Below are 21,959 nucleotides of genomic sequence, written 5' to 3' on the forward strand. Positions count from 1 at the left end.
TTCTCACAAATAATTGGCCAGTTTCTATTAGTAAATGATTTGGTAAGAAGCCCAATTATCTAAGGAAAATTGTTTCAAGGCATGGGCGGAAGGCATGGGATTCTCTCCCTTGATTCTCCCCTTGGTCCTTATCTTTCTTCAGCCCTCCATGAGAGAGCCACTGACTAAGTAAAGTCACAGTGCCCTGGTGGTGTTCTGTAAAGGCAACACTCACCTTAGCATTCTGCACACCTTCTTTCACCAACAGCATCTGCAGGCCTCCCGGGGACACCAGGCTTCCTTTTTCCCATGATGTTTTCCCAGGCCCCACTGCTGCTGGTGGTAAACTGGGCGGGGCAGCTGTATCTGGCAGGGTGGCTTTAAATACAGTTTTCACAGCTTCTGCAAAGGCCTCAACAGTCTTCTCAGATACATCCACAAGGTAGATTTCTTTCAAGCAGTGTCCATCCTTCTTGAATTGGAAGTTTTCCTTGATGGCAGAAACAATGGTCTCCACGCATCGGCCTAAGGGAAAGCCAAAGACTCCAGAACTAATAGCTGGGATGGCTATGGATCGGTACTTGTATTTTTCGGCTAGACAGAGACTTAGTTGCACAGCTCTCCTTAATAGGTACACACACCTCGGGGCCTCATATCCACTCCAGCGGGGCCCCACTGCATGGATCACGTGGTGGTAGGGCAGCTTTCCTGCCTTGGAGATGGTGGCATTGCCCGGTAGGAGTCTGCCCTCTCTCTTCACTATCTGGTCACAGTCGGCCTGGAGCTCAGGGCCAGCTGCTTTTGAGAGTGCAGCGGCCAGGCCACCATAATGCTTAAGGTCCTCATTAGATGCATTCACCACCACGTCGACAGGAAGCCGTGCCAAGTCACCCTGCTGCACAATCAGCACAACGCCAGGAGCCAAGACTGTCCGAGAGAAGCACTTCTGCCCAACGGGGCTGCCTTCCTCCATCATTTCTTCATTCTCCTGTAGTTCAATGTAACAACCAAACAACCGTTTGATCTCACTTTGATAAAACCGTGCTTTATCCTGGAAGAACTGCTTGGCTCCTGGCTTATCAATATGGACACTTTTAACACAGACTGAATCCCAGACTTGCTTGACAATGTCCACTGCCTTCAGTACTTCGGTCTTTGAGCCAGTTAATAAAATGCCTTTTTGTTTGTTCTCAGGATTGAAACTTACCTGCACATTTACCTTCTTTATCTTTGCCCAGAATAGCTTCTTTTCTGTCTTTAAATAGTCAATAACTAAGGAAGGCTTTACTTCAACCAGTCTCTCTATTTCCATGTTTTGTTCAATGAAGTTAAAAAGCAATTTATAGGTTTCATTTACTTCTTTTACACAGCCTGTAATGATGACTTCAGCTGTGGTTTCTGAAGTTAACTCATTGATGATTACAGTGTTTGGGGAGGAATTTTGTTTCTTAAGCAAATTGTGAGTGAGCCCTTTCCATTTCTTGCCATGAAGAACTTCTTTGTTCTCAACTTCGATGTGCTTATAATTTAAGGCACTGAGCATTTGCTTTTCTGCTTCTAACAGGGCTTCAGAAGAACAGCTGGTTAAGAGAACAGTTGTACCCTCTAGCTCATAAAGTGCAAGAATTTTCTGTGCTATGAAAAGACACTTAGAGAATTCTTTCCAGTTTACCTGTTGCAAAAACTGAAAAATCTCAGGAGATACCTGAATGTTTTTCTGAGCCATGGTGTACACCTTTTCCTGGATTTCACACTTTACTTTATACACATCTGCACTAGGTCCTTTCAAGCACAAGTGTTGAGTGACTCCATCATAACAAATCTCTATCTCTGGGCACTCCGTGCGTAAATGGTCCAGTAGACTGCTGTGACACAAAAGAAAATACCTGCCTGGAGAAATGACCATTTTTTCCTTCAAACTTTGTTGTTCCCTTTTAATTTTTTGAGTAGTGCTTTCTATTAACTCCCTGACTTGTACCTCAATGCCTTGGATATCCTCTGATTTCCCTGCTAAGATTACCATCTCCTTAAGTGTATCAAACTCAATCAAAATCCTGTCATCTTTCACATCATTTTTTATGGTGTCCCACATTGTTGGATCCACTTTAATTGGGGTGACTTTATATTTAGACCTGATGCTAGAGAGTGTTGTGGAAGTATCTGCTTGCCAGGTCTTGATTCTCGGTCTTCCTTCATTGACTAAGGTGGCTGCTGGTCTGATGGTAACTTTACCACTGAGTTGGGACCACGTGAGCTCACAGTGACAACGCCTCATTTCATCGTTTATCTCCTCAATCAGGTGATTCTTTTTCTGTAAGAACTTCCATAAGGGAAGATCTAGTGACTCTTCAAATGGTGCTGGAAGCTTGATCAGAGGCTTCTCCTTTCCATACAAGGCTGTGCCCAATGAGGCATAGTATGGGAACACAGAAAGCGGCATTTTATTGAAGTCGAGTTTTGTGGCCATGATGGTGTCTAACACTTAAAAGGAAAGAAGTAAAATAATGTAAGCCCAGGATGATACATGGCAAATAAAAACAAAACAAAATTTTCCTATTTTAGAGAAAAAAAAATCTAATGTTTTTCTAACACTTAAAGGAAAGAAATAAAATAAAGTGAGACCAAGACGATATGTGGCAAAGAAAAACAAAACAAAATCTTCCCATTTTAGAGAAAAAAAAATCTAATGTTGGTAGAATTTTGATGTTACAGCATATTAAAAAGCAGTATACTCTCAAAGTGCTCAAATATAAACTGATATGTGTTAGCAGTGCACAGGTATCCCTTATTGAATGGAATAATTACTTTGTAGCCAAGATCCATCTATGTTGAAATCCTGTTAATTAAATTCTGTTTACTGTTTTCCTGATATTACTGATATATCACCATCATGTTAAGAAATACATGAGTTTGGTCACAATCGTGAGAATAATGTTTTCCCTAGTATAAAAAATATTTTGGTGCTCAAAGTGAAGCTCACCTTCGTATTATGCTATTTGGTCTTCTTGTACAGTCCTATAATTTTAGGCTCAAAGTTGACTTAGATTAACATTAATACCTCAAAAAGGAGCAGCATAATAATAAATTATTATAGCTTAGCATGTGTCACACACTATTCTGAGTGCTTTACATATATTTAATTCATTTCATCCTCACAACAACCATTTGAGGTAGAGACATTATTAGTATCATCCTACTTACAAATGATAAAACTGAGGCTAGGAAAGGTTAGATAACTTGGATAGGGTTACGTAGACTGCAGATAACTCAGCTAAGATTCAGTGGTTGTCCAATCCCAAAGCCCATCCTCTTGCCCCTCTACCAAACCCAAGTTATCGTCACTGTCCTCTGAGAGCCCAGCCCCACAGACTATGATTCAGTAAGAACCACACCTCCTCCCGGCCCTGCTGCAGTCTCCCTTTTCCACTTCACTGGGTGTGTGTGCATGTGTGTGCATGCCCGTGCTGTTCTCTTCCAAGCCCCTCCTCATTTTGTGTAAGTTATTAGGCAGAGCATCTGCAGAAATGGAATCAGAATGTGCTCCAATAACAACTTGGGTTAAAAGAGCAACCTTTGTGGAAAAATGTTAAAAATAACTTCACCTTGTATGTGATTGGGTCCTAGAGCTGGTATCAAGCATGAGGGAAAGACAGTGGCCTTCAGGGGCCCAAATATAGCTTCAACTTCCCAACATGGCCCTGTGGCAGCCCTGAGCCTGGGCAATATTTATGATTACCAACATATTGAGCACCATCAGGTACCAAGCTCTTTGCTGGTATTATTTCATTTCAACCTTACAGCATTCCTCTAAGTAAGCAGTAATGTGAGCCCCATTTTACAGATAAGAACACAGAGGCTTAAGTGGGTTAAAATAACTCGTCCAAGATTACAAAGCTAGTAAGCACCAAAGCCAGGAATCAAACTCAGGTCTGTCTGACTCAAGAACCATCGCAGATGTCACCTTAATATGCCTTAAAGTCTCCATCCTGCTTTTCTTGTCTGTAAGGACAAAGTTTATCTAACTGTGCAGAGTATTAATGGGATTGTGAGATACTGTAGCAGAAAAAACAGCAAAAGATCTTACAGACATAGGTGTTCAACGAAAATTCCCTTCCTTAAGAAATAAGTCAGATTTTGTGAAGTTGAACCAAATAATTTTACAGTAAAATGCCTAATTTTTTCCTCTCAAGAAATCTACATAAAACACAATATTGTGCAATAAATTCTCTCTTAAACCAAGCTCTATCTACCATCTGCCTCATCACTGGCAACCCATTGTGAATGCTGAAATATTCTATAGGAAAAATTAACGTTATAGGTGAACAGGAGATTTGGAAAAAGGAGAGAAGTTAGGGTATATGTTACGGGACCAGAATACCCAAGTTCAAATCCTGACTATGTCATTCACTAGCTGTGTAATCTTGGGCAAGTTATTGGACCTCTCTGTGCTTCAGTTTCCTCATGTGTAAAACAGGGATCATAACAATCAAGATGCCCATGAAACTGTCTGAATGCACTTGGTAATACCCTGCGAAGCTATGCAAATGCAAGTTAAAATTAAAAGAAGGAGAAGCTAAGCTGGGTGCAGTGACTCACGCCTATAATCCCAGCACTTTAGGAGGCAAAGGAGGGAGTATTGCTTGAGCCCAGGAGTTCAAGACCAGCCTGGGAAACATGGCAAAACCCCATCTCTACTAAAAATACAATATATTAGCTGGGTATGGTGGCATGCACCTGTAGTCCCAGCTACTCTGGAGGCTGAGGTGGAAGGATCACCTGAGCCTGGGGAGGTTGACGCTGCAGTGAGCCATGATCATGCCACTGCACTTCAGCCTGAGCGACAGTGAGACCCTGTCTCAAAATAAATAAATAATAAAATGAAAATAAAAAAAAGAAAAAGGAGAAGCTAGAGAACAAAAAAGAAAGTCAGTAAATCACAGATGGTGGAGGACAGAGAATGAGTGAGTTTGGAGGAGGAGGTGTGGTCAAAAAAGTTAGATGGTGCAAAGAGATCAGAGCGAAAGGGAACCTTTGAGAGTGCCTCATAGAGTTTACATGAATAGCTCTGGCAGAAAATAAACCTTAATTAAATAGTACTTAACATTAGTTGTGTATGTGCAGAATAGCCCTTCTGAGGACAAACCCAACAGCCCCATGCCCTCAAGATGTTTGAAAGCCCTGAAACTATCAACTCTCACCACAAACTGGGAGGTTAATTTCTAGGGTAGAGGATTTTATGCACCCCTCTCTCTCCCTGGGCCCAAGACCAGGCAGAGGGAGATTTGAATATGTGACAGAAGCTTCTCTTTGTCCCTTTGCCCAAGGAATAGTAGGTCTTTCATTCCATTTTAATTCAAACCATACTTTCATCCAGTTTTCCCAATGCATGAAAACTGAGTTGGGAAAAGGGAGGTTCTTTCAAGTACCCTGTTGAAACAATTTCTCTCAAGTGGGTGGCATACCACATTATCCTATGTCATGCCCCACCCTGATTAATCCCAGGCACAATTTTCCTTCTTTTCCTAAGAAGCCTGGCCCCCTAATTCCTTCTGCTCAGCCTTGACCTCTGAACACAAGTGGAACCTCCAAGCTGACCTTGCATATGCCTCAGAGAACTGGCAGTCTATGTCACAAAACACTCAGAAGTGTTTCTCTAAGGTTCAGCTAGACATGGGTTTCACAGGGTCACTCCAAACAATAGTCCAGCAGGCATCCACTGGTCATGTGAAACCACTTCTGTCCATTTTTGAATGATGATACAATAGGTGAAAGAAGTAGTGGTACTTTACAGGAACTCTATGAGTTGCTGAGTATTTCTTTACCTAACGTTGTTGTAATTACTTTGAGAGTTTCTATCAAGTGTGTGGCTAAAACACAGATCATCTCCTTTTTAATATATTATTTCAAAGATCCCAAGAATATATTTTTCAGCCCATCATAGGTAGAGACTCATGAAAGAACCTACTTATATATTTCAAAAACTTGATGTTGCTTCTCTAAAGTCTGAATCACTGGCCTTATTAAGCATCATATCCCAGATGAACAGGATTATTTATTCAATTCCCAAAGAAATACATAAATAAACAAATAAAACACATCAGAACTAAATTTATAACTGTTAAGCTCTGCTAAAAATGGCCTAGATTATGCCAAGTATGACAGGTTAATAAATATTACCTTTTCTGTCAAAAAATTCAATCAGAGCTGAACTCTCTTCAGGAAAAAATTCAACATTGGCAACTCTTCCCCCTCCATTATAGGGATTTTCAAAGAAAAGTTTTAAACTGTAGTCATCAGCACCAGGTGGCAGGTTTTCAACCCTGACTGTGTTTGTCCCTTCCAGAAGTCTTGGAGAAAGCTGAAGTTGTTTAATTGAATGGTGCTTGGTACAATCATCAACAAATCTTATAGTATCTACAAACCAAAAAAAAAAAAGAAAGAAAATCAGTAAATTTTTATTATATCTTTATGTTGTATAGAAGAAAATGTCTGGCTACTAATTGAGATAAAAGGAAGAGCTAAGCACTCCATTTTTAGACACAAGATTTTAATACCTACATGAGAATTTACATACCTAAAACTGCCAGTCGCTGAGCAACACACACACGAATGTCTTACTCGGATTGCTGCCACTGAGCTGTGTCCCCACTTCCTGCCCCAGCCCTCACCAAACCTCCTGAGGGCTTTGCCTACAAATCTCATTTCACCCTTTTCTCAAGCCCTTCAATGGCTCCCCATTACCTGCAGGTATGAGTGTTGACACTCCTCAGCCAGGTGTACAATGCCCTTGGCGATGTGACTCGAAACTAATTTCCAAGCATCACCTTTGGTTATTTCCTGCCATTCATTATATTTTCCATGTTGCCACAAAAACTAGTCATTATTTTTGTAAACCCCCTTCTCCTTGAAAGGGTCTTTGTGTATACAATTTCCTGCATTTGGAATGCTCTTCTCCAGTTTTTATCTTGATCCTATTCATCTTTCAGGACTCAACTCAATTGTCTCTTTAATAATAAGTATTGGCCAGGCATGGTGGCTCATGCCTGTAATCTAAGCACTCTAGGAAGCCAAGGCAGGTGGATCACCTGAGATCAGGAGTTCGAGAAAAGCCTGGCCAACATAGTGAAACTCCAACTCTACTAAAAATACGAAAATTAGCCAGGCATGGTTGTGCGCGCCTGTAGTCCCAGCTACCCAGGAAGTTGAGGCAGGAGAATCACTTGAACCTGGGAGGCAGAGGTTGTAGTGAGCTGAGATCACGCCATTGCATTGCATTCCAGCCTGGGCGACAGAGCAAGACTCTATCTTAAAATAATAATAATAATAATAATAATAATAATAATAATAATAAGTATTGACGGTGGGCCCAAGATGTGGCAGGCACTGTGCTAGGATCTGAGGATATAGAAATAAATATAACAAATCTTTGCCAGTGCATCATCCATGCGGGAGCAAGTCTTGAGAGCAAATAAATTGCCTATTGTGGGATCAAATGAGGTGGGAAGACTAATACTGGGAATCAGACAATGATTTCCAGAGTAAGTGGCTCTGATCTGGGTTTTGAACAATGAAGACGGGTTTACCAGATGGATAGGGAAAGAGCTATATCAAGCAGATGGAATATATTCTGGACATTATCAAGTGGTACTACTGGAATATAAACTTTACAGAAGCAAGACCAACCCACCTTGTTTGGGTCCCTTTCCTCCCATTTCCCACAGCTTTTTGTTCACAGCTTAGAGACAGCTTCTTCTCTTGGACCTTCTTTATTTGTTTACATATGGGCTTCCTCCCTGACCCCAGGCTATGAGTTTCTCAAGGGCAGGAACCTGATTATTCATCTCTGTGCCCACAGCACCTAGACCAGTGCCTGGCACATATTAAGCATTCAAGATTCTGATCGATGAATGAAAGCAAGTCCATTTAGTTTTTCCTTTGTAAGAAACTAATAAATTTGAAATAAGAATAGCTCCCTTTGAGTCATTACTATGTCTCAGGTACTACGTTAAGTTGTTAAGAACTTTTCTTTTCTTTTTCTTTTCTTTTTTTTTTTCAGACACAGGGTCTCACTCTGTCACCCAGGCTGGAGTGCAGTGGCATGATCTTGGCTCACTACAATCTCTGCCTCCCAAGTTCAAGTGATCCTCCCACCTCAGCCTCCTGAGTAGCTGGGAGGACGGGTGTGTGCCACCATGCCTGGCTAATTTTTGTATTTTTTTGTAGAGATGGAGTTTCACCATGTTGCCCAGGCTGCTCTCAAACTCCTGGACTCAGGCAATCCATCCGCCTTGGCCTCCCAAAGTGCTGGAATTACAGGTGTGAGCCACTACACCTGGCCCTATGTTAAGTACTTTTCAAACATTATCTCATTCAATCTTTACAAAAACTATATTAGGTAGGTATTATTGTGCCATTTTATAGATGAGGAAAGTGAAGCATAGGGAGGATAATAACTTGGCCAACCTCATGTAACTAGGTAAATGGCAGAGCTGGAATTTTGACTCCATGACCTGTGCTCTTAACCACTCCACTGCCATGGCCATGGAATAGTGAAGGCTTAGAATTGGAAAATGTACTTGTTTTGGGTGGTGACAGCTCTCTTCCCAATCTCAGAGATTGTCTACGGATTCCTGACAATTACCTTAAAGAGCACTCATTTTCTGCATCACACGCACTTACTCATACCTACATATGTGAATGACCATGAAAGTGCTAAGGAAATATCAGGTAAAGTGGTAAGAGGACAGGTGTAGAGATAGGCTGCCTGGGTTCAAACCCAGTTCGTCCATGCATTCGCATCTTTGTGTTTTGTCTCCCCAACTGTAACATGGGGATCAATAATAATAATCTCATAAGGTTTTGAAAAGGACAAATAAATTAATACATGTAAAGAGGCTGGCATAGCACTTGGCTTATATAGTAAGCACTCTATGAGAGTGTGTTATCATTACCTTCTATGAAGTCCAGTTTGGTAATACAAATATTTACTTCACCCAGTGAGATAACACATGTGAAAAAGCCGACTCCTTTACTTGGAATCACTTGGACTTTAGATGTCTATTTTGCTGTGTTCACGCACTTTCTTAACCTCTTTGCCTGTCTCTCTCTCTCTCTCAGTCACACACACACACACTTGGGCACTCCTGCAATAAAGTTAATTCTACTAAAAATACAGAATTTGGTTTCAATATGAATATGCTTCTCTTTCAAAATAAAAAAAAACTATATTAACTTGGAAACCTCTCTTAGTAGCTACTAGAAAGAGTCAAACTTTCAGAGATGTCCCCCTAAGAGGTATCTCAAGTCCCATGATGTGGTGCAAAGAAGACAGGCAGAGGAAGTGTCACTTCATCTTACCTATGTGCTTTTGAAAGGTAACAACAGCAACATCAAAATCTCTTATTATTTCCACTTGAAAGTCATCATTAGACAGGCCACTTATGTTCTCCACTAACAAGATTAGCATTATGTCAGTCACATTTGCCTTGAGGTTTTCAAATGCCACCAAAGAGGATATATTTTCACATTCCTCTGGGATATCTTCCATTTTGTCTGATCCACCATCAAGAGGGAGTTTTGTATCCAATTCTTCTGACACATCTGATTTTAGGAAGACAAAAGAGGTACAAGATGTTATACTTATCTACCATGGTCTTAGCAAAGTAACTTATCACAAGGCACTGCCCTCTTTCCTTGCCAATCTCTTGGCTAACTCACAGAATAACAGACCTTGGATGGCTTTTTGCTTTATTTAAATAAAAACAACATGTAACATGTAATTGCCTATTATTAAAGTTCATATTTTTAAATTTTCATTTTGACAAAATAGGTCTGTATTTTCAAGATTATAGGCATTATAGGGATAAAAAGATTTTCATTTATTGCTGGTGGGTACATATATTAACCTCTGTGGAAATGAATTTTAAAAATTTGTCCAAAATTATTAGTGATAAGAAAAAATATTCACATTACTTAGCTAAGTAAATAGTCATTTATAGAACAATTTACATTATAGGACTATTTTTATATGTGAATTTTATATTAAAATTCTACATAACTGAAGTTTAATTTTATTATACCCTTTTCTGCCTAGCCTTTTTGAGGAACCTGCCTTATATTTCCTAGCACTTGATATCTATATCTAGCAGAGCACCAGACTAAAATTATTCAACAAAGCTTCTCAAAAGCAAGACACATGTTTATTCATCCTTGTATTGCTGGCATATGGTATATAATCGAGGCTCAGTAAATGTTTGCTGAATTGGAGATTTACTGCTTGGGTCACTGGAAGAAAGCAAGACTATCTGATGATGCCCAAACATGGGTATCACCTAACACATTATACTCCGAAAAATAGTTAAGTTCCCATCACTGAAAGGAAAAAAGGATCCCTACAGCAAATGATTAAGGAATACACACAGAAAGTGAAATGGCCAAGGGCTGCTGCATACAAAGCCCACTGAATGGCAATCACCCAGCTGACTCATTCCTCTCCACTGTTGACCGTAAAAATGAGTTACACATACACACGAGGTCAGTCTCACTGTATGCTTGTCCACTGAAGCATGGTGGGTACGATCTGATCTTTAGGCATTCTGTGGACAATTATTCAATGGGGACTCTTATCGTGTTCAAGACCCTGGTTGTAAGGAGAAGTAAGAATATAAAAAAAAATTAGATAAGAAATTTACAGATTTTCTAATGGAGGTATATGAGAAAAATGACATGTGTAAATGTTCGCAGTGGCCGCATAAAATGCTCTGTGTGCACCAAATCCATTTTGCTTACTTCCTGGACAATATTTCTCAAGTTTCCTGCAGTTCAGTTTCAACAGTAGTGTCCCTGCAGTTAATGGAATATGGGTGGAAGTGAATTCCACCCTCAGGCCTGGCCAATATAAATATCCTTAATATGAAACCCCACTCTCCCTTGCAGTGACCTTGGAAACCACATTTAAAGATAATGGTGTCAAAGGGTGGAAGGAGCCTGGGTCCCTGAATGACCACATGAAGCGACTGACACTCCCACCACCACAGCTGCCAACTACACTGAACTGTGATGCGAAGGAGAAATAAACTTGTGTTGTGGCCAGGCGCAGTGGCTCACGCCTGTAATCCCAGTACTTTGGGAGAACGAGGCAGGCGGATCACTTGACGTCAGGAGTTTGAGACTAGCCTGGCCAACGTGGTGAAACCCTGTCTCTACCAAAAATACAAAAATTAGCCGAGCGTGGCGACACGTGCCTCTAATCCCAGCTACTCAGGAGGCTGAGGCAGGAGAATCGCTTGAAGCTGGAAGGCGGAGGTTGCAGTGAGCCGAGATTGTACCACTGCATTCCAGCCTGGGCGATTCCGTCTCAGAAAAAATAAATAAATAAATAAACAAACAAACGTGTTGTGTTAGGTTACTGATTTGGGAGGTTGTTTGTTACAACAGTTAGACCACTCTGTTGTGTGCTGGCTATCATGCCATGCACACACACTCATGCTAAATTTAAAAAAAAATAGCTCAAGCATAAAGCAACTACATAAATTAGCACTAAGTGAGACAGGTATGACAAATCACAATGACTGCTGGGCTAGGGAGGAGGCTATATGTGTTTAATCCCTGCTGCCACTCTTTAGCCATGTGACCTTGGGCATGTCTCTTAATCATAAAATGAGGGTATAGGACTAAGTGAACTGGACTGAAAGAATCTTTCCAGCAATATAGTTTTATAATCCCATCAATATTAGATGCCTCACCACAAGAAAGGCTTAATTGACCAAAAAAGAGTATTAACAATCAGGCCAAGAGTCCCAGAAAGAGATAAAAGGGCTGGGCTGGCATGGAAAGACTTGAGAGAAGAGGAGGAAGTTCAGCAGGTCTTGAAGGGTATGTGGAATTGGGTAGAGAAAAGTGGGATAGAGGGAATTGTGAGCAACAGAAGCACAGGCAGAGTGCTGCAACTGCATCAGACAATTTAGAAAACAGTGATTTGACTGATGTGGCTCAAAAGGAGCACATTTGTGCAGAATGAAGAAAATGAGGCCAGAAAAGCAGACTAGATGCAGAAGGTGGTCTGGACTTTATCTCCCAGCTTGTGGTAAGGGTGAGTCATGGAAGGTTTCCATGAAAAAGATGGCAGGCTATTTAGCAATAGTGCAAAGGGCTGGTCAGGTTTAAGGAGAAGGGTGGCAGACACAGACAGAGCAGGCAGGGAGATCCTGCCATGCTGAACTTGTGAGGTAAAAAGAAAGGGCCTGTGGTGAGAGAAGGATGGATAAGGAAAACTTTAAAAGAAAATGAGGCTGGGTGCAGTGGCTCATGGCTGTAATCTCAGCACTCTGGGAGGCCAAGGCAGGAGGTTCACTTGGGGCCAGGAGTTCAAGACCAGCCTGGGTAACATAGTGAGACCATGACTCCACAAAAAATGTTAAAAATTGGCTGGGCATGGTAGTGCATGTTATAATAGCCCCAGCTACTTAGGAGGCTGCTGTGGGAGGATTGCTTGAGCCAGGGAGGTTGAGGCTTCAGTGAGCCAAGACAGCCTGAGCAACAGAGTGAAACCCTCTCTCCAAAAACAATAAAATAAAATAAATAGGTCTCTATGATCAGCAGATGTGAAAGGAGTGATGCGTGAAATGTCTAGTAGGTGACGAGCAGACTGATTGTGTACTTCAAGAGAAATGAGGAAGCCAGAAAGGGCCCTTGCTTGGGGAGGAAGATGACACATGTGGCTTCAGGCATGTTGGCTCTAATATACTTCCGAACAGGAAGGTCAGACAGAAGTTCTGGAATTGAGAGAGGAGTCCAGGCTGGGGATATGGATTTGAAAACACCAGAATTTCCGACCACAGGTAAGCAGTATTTCTCTGCTCTTGCCCTTGTCTCTTCTCCAGGACCTTCCAAGTGCTGGTTTCCACCTTTCAGACCCAGCCCAACTAAGCTTATCCTGGAACAGGACACTAGCTCAGTGCTGACTTCACCTGATATTGGTGTGTGTGTGCCTTTCCCTGCCCTGTCAGCTCCTGCAGATGCCTCAGTTTTAAACTTTTTGCATGAGGTTTCGGGCATGCTTAGTGCATTCATGGTGCAGTGTCATCTGCACCAGGGCTGTTGTAATTATTAATGATGAGTATTGGTTGGTGGCGTTGGTTGTGGTTCATTGTCCGGAGAGTATGTTCCCCATCCCTGAGAAACAGAATCCAGTCAGTACCTATTCTCCACCCACATTTTGCTCAGTTCTGAAACTGTCTACCCCATTCCAATTAATTTCAAGAGTCCCAGCCTTAGGGCCATTGTCAGGGATCAGTGTGGAGTAACCATTCAGCAAAGAACCTCTGCTTCCCTTAAAGGAGCCAACTTAAGTATCTGGTGTAGACAACCCAACTTCCTAGCTGGCTACTATCCTTAGAGTCCAGGTCAGGTAAAAACAGGTTAGAAAATGGGCCTAAAATCCCCAGGACAATGAAAAGTCTATTGGTGGAAGGGGACTGGGGCTTTCGGTGGGAATACATTTGGGAGTTTTAAGCAAATTTAAAACAGTGCTAACATGTCAGTTAAGACAGAGTTAAGGTAAAAATCTATGAAGTCATAAGAAACATAGATGTGATTAAATTTTAGATCTAGGGCTATAGAGCAAGAATAAATACGCACATATAAAACCACTTCCCAGTCTGAAGTTGAGCTTGAGAGTATAGCACTTTGGCATCTTCCAAGAAAAAGATAAGGATTTAGGAGATCCCAACAACAAACACTGGGAGCTGGGGGAGCCAGTTCCACAAGTGAGGAATGGAAAGCAGGAATTACTCTAAAGAGACAAAAAAAAAATCCTATTTCATAAAACTCCTGAGCTGCCTAAGAAATCCATGCATACTAAATTCTACAGTTTTAACAGGACATCCATATTAGATAAAAATAAGCCATATATCCCTATCCAATCTTTTTGCCAAATAAAGGCAGCTCTCGCTCTAGTGCCATTTTCCAAAAGAGAAAGTTGCAGAAAACTACATGTTCTCAAGATAATTTCAATATTAGAGGACAATGATTATACATTGTTCATTTTCCTTAAGGTTTAGGTATATGTATCACTTTATCTCTCTGGCTCGGTTCATTCAGCGTAGTTCACTTCCTACGCTTTATAATAGCATGCTTAGCTATGAAAACTAGTTGCTTCTTTAGTAAATGTCAAGTGGCATGACAGCTCAATGCCCAGGTGCTAGTTGAGCATTGGAGTCCACAACATCTAATTGGTCGCTGGCTGTTTCCTAGAGCAGATGAGATCAGAAGAGCTGCTGTAGCTGCTGTCTTTTGGAGGACTGCAATCCTCCAATCCAATCCTGCACCAATGCTCAAAAGCTTGTGTTCACAGAGGAGTCACAACTTCCTGTTTTGGCTTCAGAGCACAGCACCCTCACAACCAGTGCTCAGGAAGCAGTGCTCATCGACTAAGCCACATGTGACTCCCTTGGACATATCGTGTCCTTGCTTCTCCATGGCTGGCTCAGCACAAGTGGAAAGTAAAGGTCAGCTCATCACCAGCTCTCTGGCACTTCTTTGCCCTCCCCTCTATTACAAGGTGTCTCCCAGTCCCCAGAGAGAGCAGTTCCAATCATTATGACCTGAGCCCTAAAAGCCACCCTCTGCACAGCTGGCTCAGAATATGAAGATGATGCAGTCCAAGGCAGCTCCCAGCGGAGCACACCCTGCATTGTGGAAGTCAAGAAGAGCGGGCTGACTCCCTCAAGTGCTGCCTTTAATAAATGCAGAACAGCTTGGTGAATGTCAGAGTCATCTCAACTGAGATTTTACCTGGTTCTTTAACACCTTCTTTGGTCTTGGATTCCTGAAACACAAACAATAAAGTAGCATTAATACATGATTAACAATTTATTTACGTAAGAAAATGTCCCTGGGACCAGCCTGGAGATAGAGGGTAAATAGAAACAATAATGAAAAGGTCTGATAAGGGTGCTCTTGAATACATCTGGGGCCATACATAGTGGCATATTCACTTGCAAGTCACAAAAATCACCAATGAAGATGAGACACAAATAACAGAAACCTCAATTAACACCAAGCGCTTGGGAATATGAGGTACATCCTACATCAGAGAAACATCTTAGCTCATAATTTTTCCCTTGTTTAATATTTATTGAGGCTGGACTTGGTGGCTCACACCTGTAATTTCAGCATTTTGGAGGCCAATGTGGGAGGATCGCTTGAGGCCAGGAGTTCAAGGCCAGCCTGGGCAACATAGTGAGACCCCATCTCTACAAAAAAAAATTAGGAAAAAAAATTAGCCAGGCATAGTGATGCATGCCTGTAGTCCCAGCTACTTGGGAGGCTGAGGCAGGAGGATCACTTGAGACCAGGAGTTCAAGGTTACAGTGAGCTATGGTGGTGCCACTGCACTCCAGCCTGGGATACAGATGAAGGCACTGTCTCTAAAAAAGATAATTAAATTAAGGACGGGTGTGGTGGCTCACACCTGTAATCCCAGCACGTTGGGAGGCCAAGGCAAGTGGATCACATGAGCCCAGCAGTTCAAGAGCAGCCTAGGCAACATGGTAAAACCCTGACTCTACAAAAAATACAAAAAATTAGCCAGATGTGGTGGCATGTGCCTACAGTCCCAGCTACTGGGGAGGCTGAGGTAGGAGGATCACCTAAGCCCAGGAGGTCAAGGAGGCAGTGAGCCATGATCATGCCACTGCACTCCAGCCTGGGCAACAGAGTGAGACCCTGCCTCTAAAAAAGAAATAAATAAAACAAATAAAAATAAAACATTTACTGAGTGTTTATTATATATAACAAGAACTGTGCCATGTGCTTTATACAGATCATCTTGTTCAACCCTCACAATAATCCTACAATCTGTTGTTGGATCATTATTGTTACATATTGTTACTATTTTACAATTGGGGTAATACTTAATACAGGTAGTATAGATTGCTGTCTCCTCAAAATGACATAGAAAATAAAACAAATATAACAGGTTACAGGTTATAAAGAACTCTGGAGACACAGACCCTAAATTTTACATCCAAAACCACCATTATTATAACCCCCAAATCTTGGCTTTTCCAAATGTGTCTAAAATCACATAAAAAGTACCCCCAGCAGGGTCGGGGGGGGTCATGCCTGTAATCCCAGCACTTTGGGAGGCCTAGGTGGGCAGATCATGAGGTCAGGAGTTTGATACCAGCCTGGCCAATATGGTGAAACCCCGTCTCTACTAAAAATACAAAAATTATCTGGGCATAGTGGCATATGCCTGTAGTCACAGCTACTCAGGAGGCTAAGGCAGAAGAATTGCTTGAACCCAGGAGGCGGAGGTTGCAGTGAGCCGAGATCATACCACTGTACTCCAGCCTGGGCGACAGAGCAAGACTCCATCTCAAAAAAAAAAAAAAAGTACCCCCTCCTACTTTATCCCATAATACCCTACCCTACCACTGTCCTCACTCCCCCTACATTTGCAATCTGCTTTTCTCACTGCAGTTTGCTTCATACTTTTCTTTCCACTACGTTTTCCTCATGGTGATTCCCATCTCACACACCTTGGGAGACCTAAATCCCTTTTATTCATGCCTAAAGTTTACTTGCCTTTGTTAGAATTTCCTCTTCAAAGACATGATGGATTTCATCTGGGGTTGCAGGTAACTGGACAGTTAACTTGAATGTTCCTTTTCCTTGCCACACTAACTCATGATTTTTTCTCTCCAGAACCTTCTGCCGAACTGAAATGTCCAAAGGGGGGAAAAAAAGACAAATGACAAGCAATCTTTATTCACAAAATTATTCTGTGATTTCCGTGGGCTGCATTACCATCAATCAACGGCTTGGTCAGTTTCTCAAGAGAGGCTATATGTGAAGTAAAAGAGGAAAAGTTTAGCAAGCAAACATGGATTTGAATTTCATCCTTAAACTGACTTTTTAATATTGAGCATGTTCCCTAATAAGCCATACTTACAAAGCCTCAGTTTTCTTGTCTATTGGTAAGGTTAATGGAGATTGTTTTGTATGAGTGCCACATGTATTAAATTGAAGAAACATTATAAAGAACTTGGTACAGGACCTGACACTCAGGAGGTACTCAAAAGGTAGCAATATTTATTCTATATTGAAGTGAATTAAATTAAAGCATCCTTCAATGGGAGCCAGTGAAGATTGGGTACTGGGACTTGCCATAATGAAAGTCACGTTTTAGGAAAGTGGCTAGGTGGCTATAAGCAGGAGCCTAGTTAGAAACAGGTCTCACATCTGATAGTAAAAGGAGTATAAAAGAAGGGAGAGATTTTTGCAAAAAAATAAATAAACAAATTAATAGATTAGCATATCAGGCAGCTTGGCTGTAGTGAAACAACTGAACAGTGGACATAGAGTCCAAAGATCTGGATTTGAATTCCAACTCTGCCACAAATAGCTGAGTGAATACCTTAACTTCTCTCAACTCTCAGTTTCCTCACTTAAAGTGGTGTACATGAATGCACACTGTAACATCCTCAAGAACTATGCAGATGTGAGTTACAATTATAAAAATCAGCAGCCAGAGAGTTATAAAGAAAATCAGCATATCTCAGTCCATGAAGAACGGGGAAGAAGTGAGTTTCAAGCAGGAGGCATGATCAACATAGTCAGATGGTATAAAGAGGTCAGGGAAAAAGGGAGTTTCTGAGAGTGCCCTACGGGTCACAGGTGTAGCTCTAGCATGAATGTTGGGTCACCATGCTGTGTTCTAATATGGCTGGCCTAATGAAGCCAAAGATGTAGGTCAGTATCTTTCATGAGTAGGAGCATGATAGCTTTCCCACCTCAACCCTCTGTGAAGGGGGTGGAGGAAGTGGGGTCTTAACTGGATGCCAACTCAGAAACAGGCCTCAGAAACAACCTGAGAAAGAACGCCAGCTTCTAATCTCACTCTTTATGAGGAGGGCAGATGTTTCCACACAAACTCCTGAAGGGCTTTACTAAACCAAGGTGGGGATTGAGGACTGGATAGAACCCCTGCAGCCCGACAACAAGCTACATTTTGTAAGTCAAGTTATTTAGAGTCATGGACCTCTGTGTTACAGTCCTTTTCTTATTCCCTAGAATTTGATAAAGTCCTGTCTAGGCATCTAAATGTGCCAGTCTGTTCTCAGATTGTGGGTAATATTTATGGGCACAAGTATTTCAGGAGAACAGTTGGTAGTAATATGGGTATATGATCTCCAAAAAGGAGAAAGTCAATCTGGGAGGAAAAAGAGCTGAAACTCTGATGTCCAGCCTCCTTTACCCAAGTGGACAGTCTTCCACCTGCACCAACCTTAGATCATCAACATTTAATTTTATTTAAGGAGAAGATGGTTCTTACCACAAGGAATCAAACTATGTTGGTAAAGTATGATAAAATAGACACATCTGAAACAGGGTTTAAAATGTTATGTCAATTTACATCAACTTTTCAGAAATCCAGTGAACTATATAAAAGTGAGATACAGCTTCCCATTTGTTTCTATTTGCTATACACGAATAAATATGGAGAAGTGCTGGTGGCCTCATTCTTATTATCTGCCTATTATGGTTTATATGAATCAAATCAGATTATGCTATGGGCCCGCACCTGTTGAGGCCACTTCCTGGCATGGACGGTGGAGAGTGTCCTCTGCAGAAGAAGAATGCATTTCTGGGACTTCAAGCCTAAGTCATTCATTGTTAGCAAATTCCTGACCCTTATTACTGAGAAAGTGGTTCCTCAAGTAGGAAACAAACTGACTAGGGATTTTCCATCCCCAAGAACTCTGACCGTACTAGGTTTTGAGTTTGTTTTTGTTTGTTTCTTTTTTCTGTTTGTTTTTGTTTTTGTTTTTGTTTTTGTTGTTTTTTAGATGGAGTCTTGCTCTGTTGCCAGGCTGGAGTGCAGTGGTGCAATCTCGCCTTACTGCAACCTCCGCCTCCCTGGTTCAAGCGATTCCCCTGCCTCAGCCTCCCAAGTAGCTGGGACTACAGGCGCACACCACCATGCTAGGCTAATTTTTTTGTGTGTTTTAGTAGAGACGGGGTTTCACCATGTTGCTCAAAGATGGTCTCGATCTCCTCAACTCGTGATCTGCCCACCTCAGCCTCCCAAAGTGCTGGGATTACAGGTGTGAGCCACCGTGCCCAGCAGGTTTTGAGTTTTAATAAGTTTTGGGTCATCTGTGCTGGGTGATAAGACAAGAGGGGCCACTGGAGGAGCCTGGGGGTGGAGGAAGAGTAGTAGTGGGCTGGGGCCGGTCAAGGATGGAAGCCCAGCAGGAAGACTGAAATCTTTTCTGCTTGGAGGGCTAGAATTGAGTTATTTTATCATCACAAAATTATATTTTGTACTACTTGTATTTTCATGCTGTTTAAATTTGTGTAATTATTTCTCTTTTTGTTCATTTGGGGTTGTCAACATTAACTAAAGAAATTCTGAAACTTGAACACATCAGGGTCACCTGGGCTGCCGGTTAAATACACGCTTCCCACCCACCCCACATTCACTGAACCTGAATCTCTAAAACAGAGCTGGGAAGGTGCCTGGTTAACCTGCTCTCCAGGTGATTTAGATGCAGGTGAGACCTACTTCTAAGGATAATGGAATCTAAAGAAGAAAGAAGCATCCTTAAGGGCCAGATCGATGGTGATGTTGACCTCTGAAGTCAAAGTGGGGAAAACCCTCAAGGAAAAGTGACACCCAAAAGAGAAATGACTAATATCACACAGTTGCCCTTCTGAGCACTCCTTGGTAAAATTAATCCTAGGAAAACACGGTATTTTGTTTTCATAAGGGCCATGAGCCAAGCATGTCTCCTGTCCCCCTCCTTCCTTCCTTCCTTCTGTGCACCATTCTTTTTCTGTTTCATTTTTCTTTTTTGGATCCCTGCTGGGGCACTCTAATTGCATGGCCTCAGCCTCAGCTTCCTTGCCTCTCCTCTGGCCCGAATGCTTCTCCAAATCCAGAGACATGAAAGCGGAATTAGGGGTTGACTAAATCCCGATAGGTCATCAACCGTAAGATGCCAGTGGAAAAGATGCCCATTCTGGGAGCTGCAGGTCACGTGCTTCCCATTGCAGACCAGGGAGGCCCTTGAACCAGCAGATCATCGCTGGGCTCTTGGCCCACCAAGTAGTGGTGGGCCTGTAAAGAGGGAACTTTACCGACTTTCCCTCCAAAGCTCAAATCTCCCAACCCACAATCGCTTCAGAATATCATCCTTGCTCCCAATCTGAGGGCCACTAGAGACTCAGGGAAGAGGCCCCGGCAGGCCCTCGACAATGGGCACCTGTGGTCGATCGACAGCCCCTCCAATGTGGCCGCTGTGACGCTCTTCGTTGACATTCAGGCCGTGTGATTTTAGGCAGCGCCTCTGCCCCTCTCCCAAGTGACCCCAGGACCCCTGGGAATCTCCAAGAACCACAAGGAATCTCTGTGACTTGCCACGTTTCTTAACCAGTTTCCTCCCCCATATAAGAAGAATAACAACAGGAAAAGACAGAAAAGGATGATAAGAGGATAGACTCACTTCCACAACAACAAACAATAACACCACCACGACAGGGAAAGACAGAAAACGATCGAGGGATAAAGAGTTACTTGCGCGGTTCCGCCGCCACCTCCGGGCCGCGCCATTAAGCGCCTGGAAGCGCAGGGCGCCGGGGAACCGCAGCGCCCCGGGTGCGCTCGGAATCCATTCTGTCGCCCCCGCCCCCGCCCCGGCCACCTCCGCTACAGCAGCCGCCGAAGCCGGGCGGGTCCCCCTCCCGTGCGTGCCCTGCCGCCATTTCCCTGGAGGGAGGGCAGAGGTGCCCCCTCCTCACCCCACCCCTCGCGCCCCTCACCGTCCTCCGGGTAGAAGAGCACCAGGAAGCGGGATGGGCTCCTGGGATCCTGGCGGACTTCACACTCGCCGCCTCCCGACCTCTTCGGGCTCTGGAAGTACATCTGCAACTTGGTGTTCAAGTTCTTCGGGGGGTCGGGGCCCCAAGAGCCCTCGACCAGCAGCGGGAAGGAGCCGGGCACAGCCATCCTCAGCTCCGCTCTCCGCCGGACTGCAGGGGCCGCGCCAACTCCGGACCGCGCCAACTCCGGGCCGCTAACTTTGACTCTTTCGCTTTCGTTTCCTGGAAAACTCTCAGGCCTTGGTTTCCTTTTGCCTTCAGCCTAACACGGCGGACCCAGGAATGGCCGAGTCATCCCCCGCCCACCTCCCCACCTTCGCATTCGGCCCACAGCCAAGGCCAAAGTAACCCTTTGGGGCTGGCCAGCAGAGCCCCGGCAAGGAGGCCCCCGTTCACCTGTGCTCCGCGGGCTCCCACACCCCCTCCTAACTCCGGGCCCCCTGCCTGTCGCTCGCCCCAACCGCAGATCAAGTCGGCAGCTTTGGGGCACCAGACCTTGCCCAAACGCAAAGATCATTTAATTTTTGCCGCAAGCCGACACTTTACAAAAGAATAAAATGACTCACAAACTGTGGCCCTTTTAGAATGTTTGCTGCCTATTTGGGGACTTTTTCAGCAATCATTGTGATTATCAGAATTTTACGTTGCTTTCCCTGTCTTGCTTTCTGTTCCTTGATCTGTTAATATTACATGTCTAGAAATGTGGGAGAAACAATTACACTCACAGTTTTTTTGTGGAATATTTACTAGGCGCCGTGCACTCACTGAATCCTCGCTGAGCTGACAGAGCTATGGTGAACACAGTGGGGAATAGGTGCTCTGGGAAAGAATATACTTGTGTTCCTGGAACAGATGAGGAGTGGCTCCTAGTCCAGCTGTGGCGGCTCAGGGAGGGTTTATGGGGTGGTGACATGTAACCTGATAACCCCAAGGATATCAGGGGATAGCCTTGGAGGGTTAGGAAGTGGGGTTCCACGGTGTGATTCACATGTACAGGATCACTCCGGCTGCTGCGTGGTGGCTAGAGTGGAGGCAGAGAGGTCAGCCAAGTGGCTACCATAGTGTCCTAAATGACAGACAAGGGTGGCTGA

The 21,959-nt window shown here is 43.2% G+C and overlaps 1 protein-coding gene across 2 annotated transcripts in view; it reads right to left on the minus strand.

Moving 5' to 3' along the window:
* The window catches only part of PARP14 (poly(ADP-ribose) polymerase family member 14), a 52,344-nt gene extending 30,644 nt beyond the window's left edge, over positions 1-21,700 (minus strand). The window contains exons 1-6 of one of the 2 annotated variants that reach the window (XM_024244933.3): positions 20,809-21,700; positions 16,570-16,703; positions 14,773-14,806; positions 9,337-9,579; positions 6,157-6,393; positions 215-2,460 (exon numbers count right to left, since the gene is read on the minus strand). In XM_024244933.3, coding sequence (XP_024100701.3) covers positions 215-2,460; positions 6,157-6,393; positions 9,337-9,579; positions 14,773-14,806; positions 16,570-16,703; positions 20,809-20,995 — 3,081 coding nt within the window. In that variant the 5' untranslated portion in view covers positions 20,996-21,700. The remainder of the gene's footprint in view (positions 1-214; positions 2,461-6,156; positions 6,394-9,336; positions 9,580-14,772; positions 14,807-16,569; positions 16,704-20,808) is intronic. The other variant, XM_063721729.1, reaches the window with a different exon arrangement.
* Positions 21,701-21,959: the final 259 nt, after the last annotated feature.

The sequence above is a fragment of the Pongo abelii genome, chromosome 2 (assembly GCF_028885655.2).
Source record: "Pongo abelii isolate AG06213 chromosome 2, NHGRI_mPonAbe1-v2.0_pri, whole genome shotgun sequence".
In the NCBI taxonomy this organism is placed as follows: domain Eukaryota; kingdom Metazoa; phylum Chordata; class Mammalia; order Primates; family Hominidae; genus Pongo; species Pongo abelii.